The sequence below is a fragment of the Emys orbicularis genome, chromosome 23 (genome assembly GCF_028017835.1).
Source record: "Emys orbicularis isolate rEmyOrb1 chromosome 23, rEmyOrb1.hap1, whole genome shotgun sequence".
Lineage (NCBI taxonomy): Eukaryota > Metazoa > Chordata > Testudines > Emydidae > Emys > Emys orbicularis.
In genome coordinates this window covers 19118144-19133984 of record NC_088705.1, presented here as the reverse complement: position 1 = coordinate 19133984, position 15841 = coordinate 19118144, and the positions used below count along the sequence as shown (strand labels likewise).

Below are 15841 nucleotides of genomic sequence, written 5' to 3'. Positions count from 1 at the left end.
ACTGGACAGTCACTACGCAAGAGGATAAATGGACACAAGTCAGATATCAGGAATGGCAATATACAAAAACCTGTAGGAGAACACTTCAACCTCCCTGGCCACACAATAGCAGATGTAAAGGTAGCTATCTTACAGCAAAAAAACTTCAGGACCAGACTCCAAAGAGAAACTGCTGAGCTCCAATTCATTTGCAAATTTGACACCATCAGATCAGGATTAAACAAAGACTATGAATGGCTATCCAACTACAGAAGCAGTTTCTCCTCCCTTGGTGTTCACACCTCAACTGCTAGCAGAGCACCTCACCCTCCCTGATTGAACTAACCTCGTTATCTCCATACTGATTTATACCTGCCTCTGGAAATTTCCATTAATTGCATCTGAAGAAGTGAGGTTCTTACCCACGAAAGCTTATGCTCCCAATACTTCTGTTAGTCTTAAAGGTGCCACAGGACCCTCTGTTGCATCTATCTTCATGTTACTCAGCCTCCTTGCTTCACTAGAAGTCCGCATCAACATCAAGAAGTCAATCCTCAACCCCACGCAGTCATTGGACTTCATTGGAGCTACCCTAAACTCTATCACGGCACAGGAATATCTGTTTACAGACAGATTTCAAGCAATGAATGTCGTCATAGCTCGCATCACAAACAACCATTTTGTACCAGCCAAGATGTGCCTCTCTGTACTTGGCTATATGGTTTCATGCACCTACGTGACCCCCTTCATTAGACTTCACCTTCTCTGCCTGCAGACATGGCCTCAGTCAGTGTATTCACTGAATCGTCACTCTATGAACCTTATGCTGACAGTCCCACCCAAGATACTATCATCCCTCCTATGGTGGACAGGCCCACATCGCATTTGTGTGGGAGTCCCCATTTTTTCCTTCTTCCCCAGACAGAACTGTTGTCACTATTCGGCTGGGGAGCACATATCGATGACCATACCACACAAGGGACATGGACACTTTAAGAATCCAGAATGCACATCAATGTCCGAGAACTTTTGAGCAGTAAGAAGAGCGTGTGAATCCTTTCTTCCACTCATTTACTCTCATCATGTCCTGATCATGTTGGACAACACCACCATGGTCTTTTACTGCAATGAACAAGGAGGAGTGAGATCCACCTCTCTATGTGCAAAAGTGGTCAAACTCCGGAACTGATTCATCAGTAATCAGATTAGCCTATCTGCGGCCTATATTCCGGGGACACAGAATGTTCTCACGTCACTCAGCAGACATTTTGCGATCAATCATGAGTGGGAACTTCATAACGCAGTGCTACGTGACATCTTCACGCAATGGGGGACCGCAACCAAGGACCTATTCGCTTCTCAGACAAACAGCAGGTGCACCACATACTGCTCCAGGGGAGCCTTCGGTTACTGCTGTCAGGATGAGGCCCTCCTTCTCTTTTGATCGCACCAGCTCAACTATATCTTCCTTTCTGTACTGCTCCTACCTCAAGTGCTCTACAAAATCCATCAAGACAAGGCAACGGTCATTCTGATTGCCCCCTTCTGACCCAGACAATTCTGCTTCCCCAATCTTCTGCTCATGTCGTCCTGGCCACCGATCCCCATCTCGTACTTCCCGACCTTTCAACACAGTGCAATGGCGAGATCAAGCTCCACAATCCGTGTCCACTTCACCTCAGTGCATGGTACTTGGACGGGCATCAACTATAGAACAGGCATGTTCCTCAGTGGTACAAGACATTCTCTCTAACAGTAGGAAAAAATTCCACTAGACAATATTACTGAGCTAAGTAGAGATGTTTTTTGTCTTGGGCACAACATAAGAGTTTTTACCAGAAGCAACTGATATTCCCCCAATCCTGGACCACATTCTTTCCTGGTACGCATTGGGCCTTGCCCTCAGCGCTTTGAGAGTCCACCTAGCGGCGATCAGCACATTCCATCCTCCTATGGAAGGTTACTCTATTTTTACACACCCACTAACTGCTAGATTTTTGAAAGGCCTCGTCAGAACCTTCCCACCTCTCCAAACAATTGCATCTCAATGGGACCTGAATCTGATACTCTCGGTATTAATGAAACCCCACTTTGAGCCAATAGAATCTTGCTCTATGTCCTTCCTCTCCATGAAGGTCGCCTTTCTTGTTGCTATTACTTTGGCGAGGAGGATAGGGGAACTCAAATGCTATGATGGCAGATGTGCCATTTACAGTCTTCCACAAAGATAAGGTTTCCTTATGCCTACACCTGAAATTCTTACCTAAGGTGATCTGTTTCACATTAACCAATCCATTCACCTACCTGTTTTCTTCCCGAAACCACACGCATCTGCAGAAGAACGTCTTCTCCATTCCCTCAAAGTCCAATGAGCTCTAGCCTTCTGCCGGCAGAGAACGAAACCAATCAGAAAGTCTATTTACTGAGGTAACAGAGAGACTTGGGATAGGCCATCTCCACCCAGAGAATTTTTCAAATGAATTTCTAGCTGCATTATACTCTGCTACCAGCTGTCGAACCTCGCCCAATAGAGGTATGAGCTCACTCCAAGCTATGACCACGGCATCCCTTCAAGTTGTGCCTTTTATAGACCTGTAAAGCAGCCACGTGGGGTTCTGTCCACATCTTGGCAACACACTACGCCTTGGTGCAGGACTTGGCAGCAGATGCATCCTTTGGCATGGTGGTTCTTTGCACGACCCTTCCACCCTCATCCTTGCACCTTCTTCCAACTAAGGTACTGCTTGCCAATCACCCACAGTGGAATACAATAGGGACCATCACTCAAAGAAGAAGAGGAGATTAGTTCCCTGTAACTGCAGGTTCTTTGAGATTTGTGGTTGCTATCTATATTCCACTACCCACCCGCCCTTCCCCTGTGTTTTGAATCTGTCTGATTCACAGTGGAGAAGGAACTGGAGACACAGTCTGTCTGTCCTGCCCTTTATCGCCTTGGATGGCAGCACAAGGCAAGTCAGGGAACATGTGTGGACCAGTGGACTCTACTTTCAATCCAGTCGCATGGGTGCGCATGCATAACCCACAGTGTAATACAGAAAGGGACCACGTCTCAAAGAATCTCCAGTTACAGGGAAATAACCTCTCCCCTAGTGCACTTTGACCTACTGCTGTTTAGTAGTAGGTCAAAGCACACTAGGGAACGTTTAGTTTAAGGTTGCAGGGCCCACACGGCTGGTTAGTGTGCGGCAAGCTAGTGCGCTGTAGATTTACATCCCGTCTTGCCACACACTAGCCCTTTGTATAGACAAGCCCTGAGACTTTTTGTCATCTCTACTCATAGCCCGCAACATTCAATAGTTAATACTAAGCAGCAGAGGGAGCTATTTCATTAGCTTCTATAAGGTCCAGACTATGTTTGCAGGATTGTAATATCAGACTGGATTACATCGTATAATTAAACTATATCCCAAAACACTAAGTTAAAAGAAAGTTATTTTGGTTGCAAAGTCAAAATGTCAATTGAAGGTTGCCTGTGCAACTGTAATTTAGCCCTCTAGTGCATACAGTTCTTTAATTACATAATCACACCCTATTATTTCCACAGAACCCCTGCCTCATTCAGTGCACAGGGAAGACTGCGCTCAGGGAATGAGGCCGCTCTTATGCTCATCATTCAATGTGTGGTCTTTGCCTTATTTACCATGCCCCATCCAAGCCCTGCGCTGACTACAGAGTTAGTAATATGCTCATTGGCTCCTCTGTGGCTCTCATTGATGTAGTACGAAAGCCTCACAGACACTAATGAATTCATATTCACAACTTCCCTGTGAGGTAGGAGAGTGTTTATCATCCCCATTTCATAACTCTGAAAACTGAGACAAAGAAAGAGGTTTATGGACGGTTTAGGGATGGGGGTTCCACGACCACCACTCCCAAGAGGAGGAGGAGGGTGGTGGTGGTGGTGGTCGGGGACTCCCTCCTCAGGGGGACTGAGTCATCTATCTGCCGCCCCGACCGGGAAAACCGAGAGGTCTGCTGCTTGCCAGGAGCTAGGATACACGATGTGACGGAGAGACTGCCGAGACTCATCAAGCCCTCGGATCGCTACCCCTTCCTGCTTCTCCACGTGGGCACCAATGATACTGCCAAGAATGACCTTGAGCGGATCACTGCAGACTACGTGGCTCTGGGAAGAAGGATAAAGGAGTTTGAGGTGCAAGTGGTGTTCTCGTCCATCGTCCCTGTGCAAGGAAAAGGCCTGGGTAGAGACTGTCGAATCGTGGAAGTCAACGAACGGCTACGCAGGTGGTGTCGGAGAGAAGGCTTTGGATTCTTCGACCATGGGATGGTGTTCCAAGAAGGAGGAGTGCTGGGCAGGGACGGGCTCCACCTAACGAAGAGAGGGAAGAGCATCTTCGCCAGCAGGCTGGCTAACCTAGTGAGGAGGGCTTTAAACTAGCTTCACCGGGGGAAGGAGACCAAAGCCCTGAGGTAAGTGGGGAAATGGGATCCTGGGAGGAAGCACAAGCAGGAGAGCGCAAGAGGGGAGGACTCCTGTCTCATACTGAGAAAGAGGGACGATCAATGAGTTATCTTAAGTGCCTATACACAAATGCAAGAAGCCTGGGAAACAAGCAGGGAGAACTGGAAGTCCTGGCACAGTCAGGGAACTATGATGCGATTGGAATAACAGAGACTTGGTGGGATAACTCACATGACTGGAGTACTATCATGGATGGATATAAACTGTTCAGGAAGGACAGGCAGGGCAGAAAAGGTGGGGGAGTTGCGTTGTATGTAAGAGAGGAGTATGACTGCTCAGAGCTCCGGTATGAAACTGCAGAAAAACCTGAGTGTCTCTGGATAAAGTTGAGAAGTGTGAGCAACAAGGGTGATGTCGTGGTCGGAGTCTGCTATAGACCACCAGACCAGGGGGATGAGGTGGACGAGGCTTTCTTCTAACAACTAGCAGAAGTTGCTAGATCGCAGGCCCTGGTTCTCATGGGAGACTTTAATCACCCTGATATCTGCTGGGAGAGCAATACAGCGGTGCACAGACAATCCAGGAAGTTTTTGGAAAGTGTAGGGGACAATTTCCTGGTGCAAGTGCTGGAGGAACCAACTAGGGGCAGAGCTTTTCTTGACCTGCTGCTCACAAACCGGGAAGAATTAGTAGGGGAAGCAAAAGTGGATGGGAACCTGGGAGGCAGTGACCATGAGATGGTCGAGTTCAGGATCCTGACACAAGGAAGAAAGGAGAGCAGCAGAATACGGACCCTGGACTTCAGAAAAGCAGACTTTGACTCCCTCAGGGAACAGATGGGCAGGATCCCCTGGGAGAATAACATGAAGGGCAAAGGGGTCCAGGAGATCTGGCTGTATTTTAAAGAATCCTTATTGCGGTTGCAGGAACAAACCATCCCGATGTGTAGAAAGAATAGTAAATATGGCAGGCGACCAGCTTGGCTAAACTGTGAAATCCTTGCTGATCTTAAACGCAAAGAAGAAGCTTACAAGAAGTGGAAGATTGGACAAATGACCAGGGAGGAGTATAAAAATATTGCTCAGGCATGCAGGAGTGAAATCAGGAAGGCCAAATCACACTTGGAGTTGCAGCTAGCAAGAGATGTTAAGAGTAAGAAGAAGGGTTTCTTCAGGTATGTTAGCAACAAGAAGAAAGTCAAGGAAAGTGTGGGCCCCTTACTGAATGAGGGAGGCAACCTAGTGACCGAGGATGTGGAAAAAGCTAATGTACTCAAGGATTTTTTTGCCTCTGTCTTCACAAACAAGGTCAGCTCCCAGACTGCTGCACTGGGCAGCACAATATGGGAAGAAGGTGACCAGCCCTCTGTGGAGAAAGAAGTGGTTCGGGACTATTTAGAAAAACTGGACGTGCACAAGTCCATGGGGCCGGATGCGCTGCATCCGAGGGTGCTAAAGGAGTTGGCGGATGAGATTGCAGAGCCATTAGCCATTATTTTTGAAAACTCATGGCGTGTAGTTCCCCGGATGACTGGAAAAAGGCTAATGTAGTGCCCATCTTTAAAAAAGGGAAGAAGGAGGATCCGGGGAACTACAGGCCAGTCAGCCTCACCTCAGTCCCTGGAAAAATCATGGAGCAGGTCCTCAAGGAATCAATTATGAAACACTTAGAGGAGAGGAAAGTGATCAGGAAAAGTCAGCATGGATTCACCAAGGGCAAGTCGTGCCTGACTAACCTAATTGCCTTCTATGATGAGATAACTGGCTCTGTGGATGAGGGGAAAGCAGTGGATGTGTTATTCCTTGACTTTAGCAAAGCTTTTGATACGGTCTCCCACAGTATTCTTGCTGCCAAGTTAAAGAAGTATGGGCTGGATGAATGGACTGTAAGGTGGATAGAAAGCTGGCTAGATCGTCGGGCTCAACGGGTAGTGATCAATGGCTCCATGTCTAGTTGGCAGCCAGTTTCAAGCGGAGTGCCCCAAGGGTCTGTCCTGGGGCTGGTTTTGTTTAATATCTTTATTAATGATCTGGAGGATGGTGTGGACTGCACTCTCAGCAAGTTTGCCGATGACACTAAACTAGGAGGTGTGGTAGATACACTAGAGGGTAGGGATCGGACAAATTAGAGGATTGGGCCAAAAGAAACCTGATGAGGTTCAACAAGGACAAGTGCAGAGTCCTGCACTTAGGACGGAAGAATCCCATGCACAGCTACAGACTAGGGACCGAATGGCTAGGTAGCAGTTCTGCAGAAAAGGACCTAGGGGTCACAGTGGACGAGAAGCTGATATGAGTCAACAGTGTGCTCTTGTTGCCAAGAAGGCTAACGGCATTTTGGGCTGTATAAGTAGGGGCATTGCCAGCAGATCGAGGGACGTGATCGTTCCCCTTTATTCGACATTGGTGAGGCCTCATCTGGAGTACTGTGTCCAGTTTTGGGCCCCACACTACAAGAAGGATGTGGAAAAATTGGAAAGAGTCCAGGGGAGGGCAACAAAAATGATTAGGGGGCTGGAGCACATGACTTATGAGGAGAGGCTGAGGGAACTGGGCTTGTTTAGTCTCCAGAAGAGAAGAATGAGTGGGGATTTGATAGCAGCCTTCAACTACCTGAAGGGGGGTTCCAAAGAGGATGGAACTCGGCTGTTCTCAATGGTGGCAGATGACAGAACAAGGAGCAATGGTCTCAAGTTGCAGTGGGGGAGGTCTAGGTTGGATATTAGGAAACACTATTTCACTAGGAGGGTGGTGAAGCACTGGAATGCGTTACCTAGGGAGGTGATGGAGTCTCCTTCCTTGGAGGTTTTTAAGGCCCGGCTTGACAAAGCCCTGGCTGGGATGATTTAGTTGGGAATTGGTCCTGCTTTGAGCAGGGGGTTGGACTAGATGATCTCCTGAGGTCCCTTCCAACCCTGATATTCTATGATTCTATGACGCATGTTGAATCAGTGGGAGAGCCAGGATCCGAACTCAGGATCCTGACTGCGAACTCCTGTGCCTACAACTCCACATCTTACTGCCTTGCTGCCAGAGGTGGTGAGCACCCACAGCTCCCATTGACTTGACTTACTGTTCTGAGCACTCAGCACTTCTGTGCATCCGGAACCCCAAGTTGTCACATTAGGCACCCAGAAAGTGAGGGGCATGCAGTCAGTGGTCAGCTGCCAACAATATTGGTTTAAGAAGCATGGGAAGTGTGTGGGAGAGCCAGGATAGAAGCCAGTTCTAAGTGGCATTTAACTGCCTTTACCCCAGGACCATCTTTTTTCTTTCTCCAGTTCCCTTCCTCGTTCTCTGTGTGCCTTCCAACTTCTAGAGCAAATGAGGCAAAGAGCCCACAGACTAGAATGACCTCATTTATTGCATAGCCCTGATTCATTCCCTGAACACCAACTGCCCTGTGCACTGAATGAGGCAGAGGTCTTGTGGAAAAAACAGTAGGTGACCATGTAATTATAGAGTGTATCATAAGGCACACGCAGAACATTAAATATGAGATTTCTGCACTTTTGAGTGCTTGCCCTTGCAACCTGAATAACTTTTTAAATTTCCTTTTGCTTTTTTAAACAGAAAAAAGTAAAAACATCGGCATGTACAACTGTAATAAACTTCACATTAACAGTGTTTGAACTGCCCCTCAGATGTACTACTTGAGCTACAGGGCTAACTACATTAGCTGGCAGCAGAAGGCTGTTACTGTATGTGAACAAGCCACTAGAGGAGGATGGATAACCCACAGAAGCAATACTTGACTAAGTAGCCCCCTTTTACTGACAGTATAGCCAAGGACAAGATATAGCAGGCTCTTCTGAACAGGCGTTGAGGCTAAGTGGATGCGTTTTCAGACTGGTCCTGTTATGCTGCCCCTGAACTCTTGTCTCATGTAGCGTCCCCAAGGGGGAGGTGGGCTGCCAGGGCCATGTGAAGGATCCAGAGCAGGTGGTAAAGCTTGGTGCTCTCCCCATTGCTGTTACAGCTGTTCTGGCAGCAGCCAGGCTGTTTCTCAGCTCCATGAGTTCTTGTCCTGTCCCCCAAGAGATGGGTTGGGGGATCCTGCCTAATGTGGTGCCACCAGAGGGAGAAGATGGGCTGCTGGGCCCATGTATTTTGGGGGCAGGGGAGAGGGGTCTGGGGGAAGAGCCTGGCTCAACTTGGCCTCGCGGTCTCTCTATCCCTTAGCCACCATAGCTGCTCCAGTAACAGCTGGGTTCCAGGGGATTTTCAGTGCAGTGCATGCTGAAGTGAAGCATCGGTGCACGTGCAGAACTGTAGAATGTTCAGGGGATTTGTCACACTCCCAAAATCAAGGAAATGAAAGCCATAGATTCTGGTCTTATTGTCTGTGAAGGGACAACTTGCTGCTCTGAATGATGCACTTATTTGCAGGGGCAGGAAGTTACATTTTTCACCCTGTTTAAACACATTTGTAAATATTTTTTAACCATATATCCAAAGCACTCCAAAAACTTAACAGCTACATGGTTTGTCAGGTTAGAACACCTTGTGGGACGTGCTTATGTTTCACTGTGATTCATTAAGTTTTGTTACTTTTTTTGGAAATTGTGTAGTTTAAAAAAATCCTTTCTTTACAATTCTGTTGTATAAAATGTTTCTTTTTCAGTTCTGACATGCACTGATTACATCCCAAGGTCACCAAATGACTATACCTCACAGCTATATTCTGCAAAGTAAGTTGAAAAATTGGTTCTAAATTTTATAACTGCATTTTTCTCTAAACTGTTAAAACTTTTGATTTAGTTCTGAAAGAATTCAAATATGAAATTGCAGAACTACTAACTGTGTTACATAACCTGTCACTTTAATCAGCCTCTGCACCAGATGACTGGAGGATGGCTAATGTGACACTAGTTTTTAAAAAAGGCTCCAGACGCGATCCTGTCAATTACAGGCCAGTACTAACTTCAGTACCAGGCAAATTGAAACTATAGTAAAAATTAGAATGATCAGACACACAGATGAACGTGATTTATTGAGGAAGAGTCAACATTGTTTTTGTAAAGGAAAATCATGCCTCACCAATCTATTAAAATTCTTTGAGGGGAGTCCACAAACATGTGGACAAGAGTGATTCAGTGGATGTAGTGTACGTGGACTTACAGAAAGCCTTGAAAAGGTCCCTCACCAAAGGCTCTTAAGCAAAGTAAGCAGTCACGGGATAAGAGGGAAGGTCCTCTCATCGATGAGTAACTGGTTAAAAGATAGGAAACAAAGGGTAGGAATAAATTATCAGTTTTCAGAATGGAGAGCGGTAAATAGCAGTGTCACCCAGGGATCTGTACTGGAACCAACATAATCATAAACGATCTGGAAAAAGCGGTAAACAGTGAGGTGGCAAAATTTGCAGACGATACTCAGGATAGTAAAGTCCAAAGCAGACTGTGAGGAGTTCCAAAAGATTCTCTCAAAACTGGGTGACTGGGCAACAAAACAGCAGATAAAATTCAATGTTGATAATTGCAAAGTAATGCACATGGGGAAAATATAGTCCCAACTATACATACAAAATGATTGGGTCTAAATTAGCTGTTACTGCTCAAGAAAGAGATCTTGGAGTCATTGTGGACAGTTCTATGAAACATCTGCTCAATGTGCAGTAGCAATCAAAAAAGCTAACAATGTTAGGAACCATTAGGAAAGAGAGAGATAACAAGACAGTAACTACAATAATGCCTTTATATAAAGCCATGGTACGCTCACACCTGAAATACTGCATGCAGGTCTGGTTACTCCATCTCAAAAAAGATATATTAGAATTGGAAAAGGTATGGAGAAGGGCAACAAAAATGTTTAGGGGTATGGGACAGCTTCCATATGAGGAGAGATTAAAAAGACTGTGACTTTTCAGCTTGGAAAAGAGATGACTAAGGGGGGATATGATAGAGAGCTATAAAATTGTGAATGGTGTGGAGAAAGTGAATAAGAAAGTGTTATTTACTCCTCCTCATAACACAAGAACCAGGTGTCACCCAATGAAATTAATAGGCACACAAAGAAAGGGAAGTATTTCTTCACCCAACACACAGTCAACCTGTGGACCTCACTTCCCGGGAGTGTTGTGAAGGCCAGAACTATAACTGGTTTCAAAAAGGAACTAGGTAAGTTCATGGAGCATAGGTCCATCAATGACAATTAATTAGCCAAATGGTCAGGGATGCAATCCCATGTTCTGTGTGTCCTTAGTCTCTGATTGCCAGAACCTGGGAGTGGACAACAAGGGATAAATCACTCGATAATTGCCCTGTTCTGTTCATTCCCTCTGAAGTATCTGGCATCGGACACTGCTGGAAGACAGGATACTGGGCTAGATGGAACATTGGTCTGACCCACTATGTCCATTCTTTTGTTAACCTTCCCCTCCTCCCATCTCAACCTGCATTTAGCAGAACCTTTAACATTGCAGAATGGTATTTTTATAGACAACAAATTGGCATTGCTGCATATGTGACCCAGTCCAGCACATGGTGAAGCCAATGGAAAGACTGCCATTGGTTTCAGTGGGAGTTGGATTGGGCCTTTAGTGATTGCTAAGGTATCATGTCACTTGGTAATGACTGAGAATATAAGGTATTCTAGACTCAAGCCCAAGGTATTCAGTGAATGAACAAACTGGACATGAGTGAAAATGAAATAGTTTCCTTATGTATAAAATCAGACACACCGGAGAGAGAGAAAGGAAAGGGGTAAAATTTCCAAACGCATCTAACTGATCTAGGAGCCAAAGCCCCACTGACTTCCAGTGGGATTTAGGCTCCCATGTCACTTTTATGTCCTTTTGAAAATTGTACCTATGATCTAATTCACGTAGATGAGTGCAGAAGGATTCCCTGTTGTCTCCAGTGCTTTGTTTTCTCTAGTCTTAAATATTCCAAGTGAATGAGCTTCCCCCACTTCCCTTTGGAGACTGTTTCACAGTCACAGTAACTGGATGTGTCCTCTCGTATTCATCTTTATTGTTCCTTCTCTTAATTTTATTCTATTGCTTCTAGTTCTGCTCCTTTTAGCACCCTGAATAATTCTTGACCCTAGTTACTGACAGTTCTGTCCTCCCTGAGGAGCGAAATTGTCATGGTAGGGCTCTGGAGTAAGGTAGGTGAGGCTCACTTGGTTAAGGGCTGTGAACAGGACTGGGGCTCTGAGTTTGACCGGGTGTTTGGGGGCTGTGTCTGGAACACTGGGTAGATATGTTCCTGGCAGTTTATTTTTGGGATGGATGGGGGAGCAGGCTGAGGGGAGGCAGCAGGGTCAACCTGGGCAGGGGGCTCACCTGCTATTTCCCCCACCATTCTCAGAAGGGACAGAGATGCACACCAGAAGGAGGGGGGAAAAGGAGGGGAAGGGGTGGAAAGGCCAACTACTCCTCCCCAATAGGCTGCAAGCAGGGGAGGAGGGCGCCACGGGGGGCGGGGAGCTTGGGGACACCAATCAAGGCAGGGGAGGGGCGCGATTACCAACATGTGTTGGAAATACCGGTGCCTCTGGCTGCCCTGGGAAAGGGAAGGACTATAATATCATTGGGGAGGTGCAGTGAACGAAGGGGCTCAACATAAAAGGGGAAGGGGTACAAGTGCATAGGGGTGAGACATGGGCTTACTTAGCGAGGGGACTGGATGGTGGGGGAGGGAGGGCAGTGGAGAAAGGAACGGGCTGGAAGCAGGCCGGGGCAGGAAAACTGCAGGGGCTAACTGCAAGGGCCAGGGTGGGGCAGGCAAACTGGCAAATTTCCAGGGACTGGAGCGGTACAGGCAAACAAACAGAAAAACTGCTATGAGACCTGAGCGGGAGGGCATGGGGGCAAATATGGGCAGCAAGGGGGCAAACTGCTGCGGGAAGGCCGATGGGCAAAGCAGAGGGTGAGGGAGGTCCACCAGCTGAAAGCAGCAGAGGAGGGGAGGGCAAGTCTAAAGGGAGGGGAAAGGCATTTGTGCCCACGTGCCCTTGCACAACGCTGTCCTTGTTTGCTGCTGCTGCAGTCCCAAATGGTGGGGAAAAAGGGGGAGGCAAGTGGCTGAGCGGAGGGATGAGGAACAGGTCCAGGTGGTAGGTGGGGGGTGGTGGAGGGGGCAGCAGCAGTGGTGGTGGTGATGGGAGGGAAGGGCAGATGGACCAGGGGGAGGGCTTCACGCCGCTCCCCTTGCACCCCACAGCAACAGTAGCTACCACCACCACAAGAGCAAAGCTGGAAAAAATCGCTCAGTCCTGCAGTAAGCCTCCTCCACAGTGTCCTGCAGTGGTCCTGCATGCTCTCCCCGCAGCAAAGGTCCTCCTCTTCCTCCCCAAGGCAGCAGCAGGCTTCCAGACAACAGCAGCAGCAACTAGCAGACAGCCAGGAGGGACCCCACAGGTGGTAGCAAAGCAGTGTCGGGGTCTTCACTCCCCCTCCCCAAGGAGCAACAGCCGCCAGCGAGAGCACCAGCCGGTGAGGTAGTGGGGGGTGGGGAGGGAATCTGGCCCAGACGAAGCTGAAGAGGGTGCTCTGGCCCCAGTAGTAGCAGCTCCACGCCGCAAGAGGGTCCTCCTATTGGTTTCCAGGAGGTGGGCAGGCGCAAGCCCGCCTACAGCTAAAGGACTCTCCCCCAGCCTATGGCGAGGATCCACTGAGCCCAGGACTCAAATAATTACGCAGGACAACAGAAAAAAATAAGGAGGACAGGTGTGAGGGTCAAAAGTAGGAAACCTGGCAGTTTATGTTGATGGGCAGGCAAAGTGTTGCCTTCTGAACCATAACGAGCCTTTTCAGTCTTGTGCCTTCATTCCCAGGTGGCAGTGCATTGTAGTATCTAGCCCGAAGGTTGTCAGTGCACAGGTCACAATGCCAGGTCCTCATCCATCTGATTTACCACAGATGAAAAAAGATATCTTTACCAGCTGTGGTTACCTGGATTTCTGGTAGCAGTGAGGTATCTAGGAAGGCCCCTCTGAGACTCAGAAGATCTGAGTTCAGTTCCTCGCTCTGCCACAGATTTCCTGTGTGACCCTTGGCAAGTCACTCAGTTTCTCTTTGCCTCAGTTCTCCATCTGTGAAATGGGGATAATACTCCCTTTCTTCTACCTGGTGTATGTCTTGTTGGTTTAGCCCCATGTCCTGTAAACATGTACCTGCTTGACTTTAGCCGTGTGAGAAATTTTGCTGAAATTAGTGGTTTCACTTATGTAAAATTAACCATTTGCATGAGTTTGTAAGGCTGGGTCTAAGATTGGAAACTCTTCAAGGCAGCAACTGTTTCTTACTGTATACATGTACAGCACCTAGCACAATGGGCCCTGATCTCAGTCAGGGGTTCTGGGCACTACGCTGCATATTATCTTGATGATTGGAGAATAGATGCCCTTGATGGAAGATGTTATGGTGTTTGCTACTTCCTATAGCTATTTCCCTCTACCCATCATCATGCCTTCTATCTCACAAATATTTAGCTTCAACTGTCTCCTCTTTATTTAGGCATTGATGACATCTAAGCAGTTGCATACCTGGGAAAAGGAGCTGTCAGCATCAAATGTAAAGGAAATGGGAATAATCAGATGTGTTACATCTCCAGTGTACTCTTCGTACATTGTTTGATATTTTCTCAAAAGGGAGCGAGGTATTCTGATCCTAGTCACTGGGACTTGGGGCCCTTTTAGCCTCCTTTGAAAACCCCAGCCTAGATGTTTACCATTTACTTTACATATTAAGTTCCATTTTATTAGGGGTTGAATGTAGAGTTTCCTGTTGGTCATTTCTAGGATCACTTGTCTTTCCTTTTTTGAGGATTGATACTGCCTTCTCCACCCTGCCCACCATCCTCTGGTACCTCCCCAGTACTCCATAACTTTTCATAAATAATGGTTTGGTAAGCTTACAAATGTAGGATGCGTTTTAATCCGGAAAGTAGAGAAATGGATCTCACAGAAATCCTAAGTGTTCCCTTGCCTGGTTCTTATTAATATTAGGTCTTCATTACTTCCTAACTGTCCAAATCTCTCTTTTATTTTTCTTGATGAAACTAGATTTTAAAAAACCATTCAGTAAGCCATTTAAGAGGTGTTACTGCTATTTCACCCTCCTAATTTATTAGTGGCCTTACTTTCATGCTAGTTTATTTTTCCTTGATCCTTATTATAAAATCCTTCTCTTATTGTTAGCCTTATTAGCTCATTCTGCTGTTTTCTTTCCCTATCATGTATTCTGTCCAGATTCTGTGCCCTTCACTGAGATGCTGGAATGCCTTTATTGATTGTGTATTCTTATTCAGTTGCTCCCTGCTCTGTCACTTCAGTACAGTTTTTTAAACCTCAGCTCAGCGCTTCAAGCCACATTGTCATCTGCTTGTTCTTTATCTTGTTTTAAGACAAATTGCCATCACCTTGATTTTCATCTTAGGATGTCCCAGCCTTCTTCTATACTTGTAGATTTTAGTATTTTCTCCCATTGCACAATAATTTCTAGATACCTCATAACCTCATACTGCAGTCGTGTATTAACGTGTCAAAACACTTACAAATTGTAGTATGGACAAATTCTAAGGCATTGCTTTGTTGCCAAGCAGATGGGATGGCTTTCATTAACTTGGAATATTTTTTACTTTTTTAACCATTAAACATTTGTAACAGTGTATCCCTTTGATTAATTGATATTAATGATGCTGGCTGGGATTTCTACGGGAACTCTGTGCTCAAATCCTACTGAAACCAGTGGAGCTTGCTACTAACTCACTTCGACTCTTCTGAAACTATTAAAAACTGTGGGAAAGCATCCTGACTTCCTTGAGGTGCTGAGTACCCACAGCTCTCTAAGACTTCATTTGGAGATGTGGATGCTTGGCATGGCGGAAAATCAGACCCAGGAGCTTCTGTCAGCTGCTATATTATCCTCCTAAGTTCCTTAAAAAGTACATGTCCCTGTATTTATAATTAGCACATGTTTCTAAAGCGCCCTTTCAGGATGTGCATGATGAGAGCTGCAGAATATGAACATTTTAATTCTTTTTTATAGGCCATATGCACATATCCTTTCTGTACCTATATCAGAAACGATGACCCCTTATCCTGGTCAGACTCAGTACCAAGCGCTACAGCAGACTCAGCCCTATGCCATCTACCCTCAGACAACCCAGACCTACGGACTACCTCCTTTTGGTAAGGAGTCAACAGAAAAGTTGTCAAGTTTTAAATTGTCTCTTCAAACAATGTATATAATTGTACTTCCCATGCCCATTGCTTTTCCAGCAAACTTCCCAGACGTGTTAGAGAGAAGAATTTACAGAAGAGACCGCAGGCGTGGCTGTCAATAATAGAACAGTTGGAAATGAGGGAATAGTGTATTTAGTTGACAGCTGTTCAGGTTTAAAGTGCATTGTCTCTGTAGTGCGGATGTGATAAATAGATCTTGTAAAAAAATCTGATGTACTCACAGTTA

The 15841-nt window shown here is 46.3% G+C and overlaps 1 protein-coding gene across 2 annotated transcripts in view; it reads left to right on the top strand.

The window, feature by feature from the left end:
- Positions 1 to 15841, top strand: part of EYA3 (EYA transcriptional coactivator and phosphatase 3) — a 146684-nt gene that overhangs the window by 75882 nt on the left and 54961 nt on the right. For both annotated transcript variants that reach the window (XM_065421595.1, XM_065421596.1), the window contains exons 5-6: positions 9047 to 9113; positions 15419 to 15561. In XM_065421595.1, coding sequence (XP_065277667.1) covers positions 9047 to 9113; positions 15419 to 15561 — 210 coding nt within the window. The remainder of the gene's footprint in view (positions 1 to 9046; positions 9114 to 15418; positions 15562 to 15841) is intronic.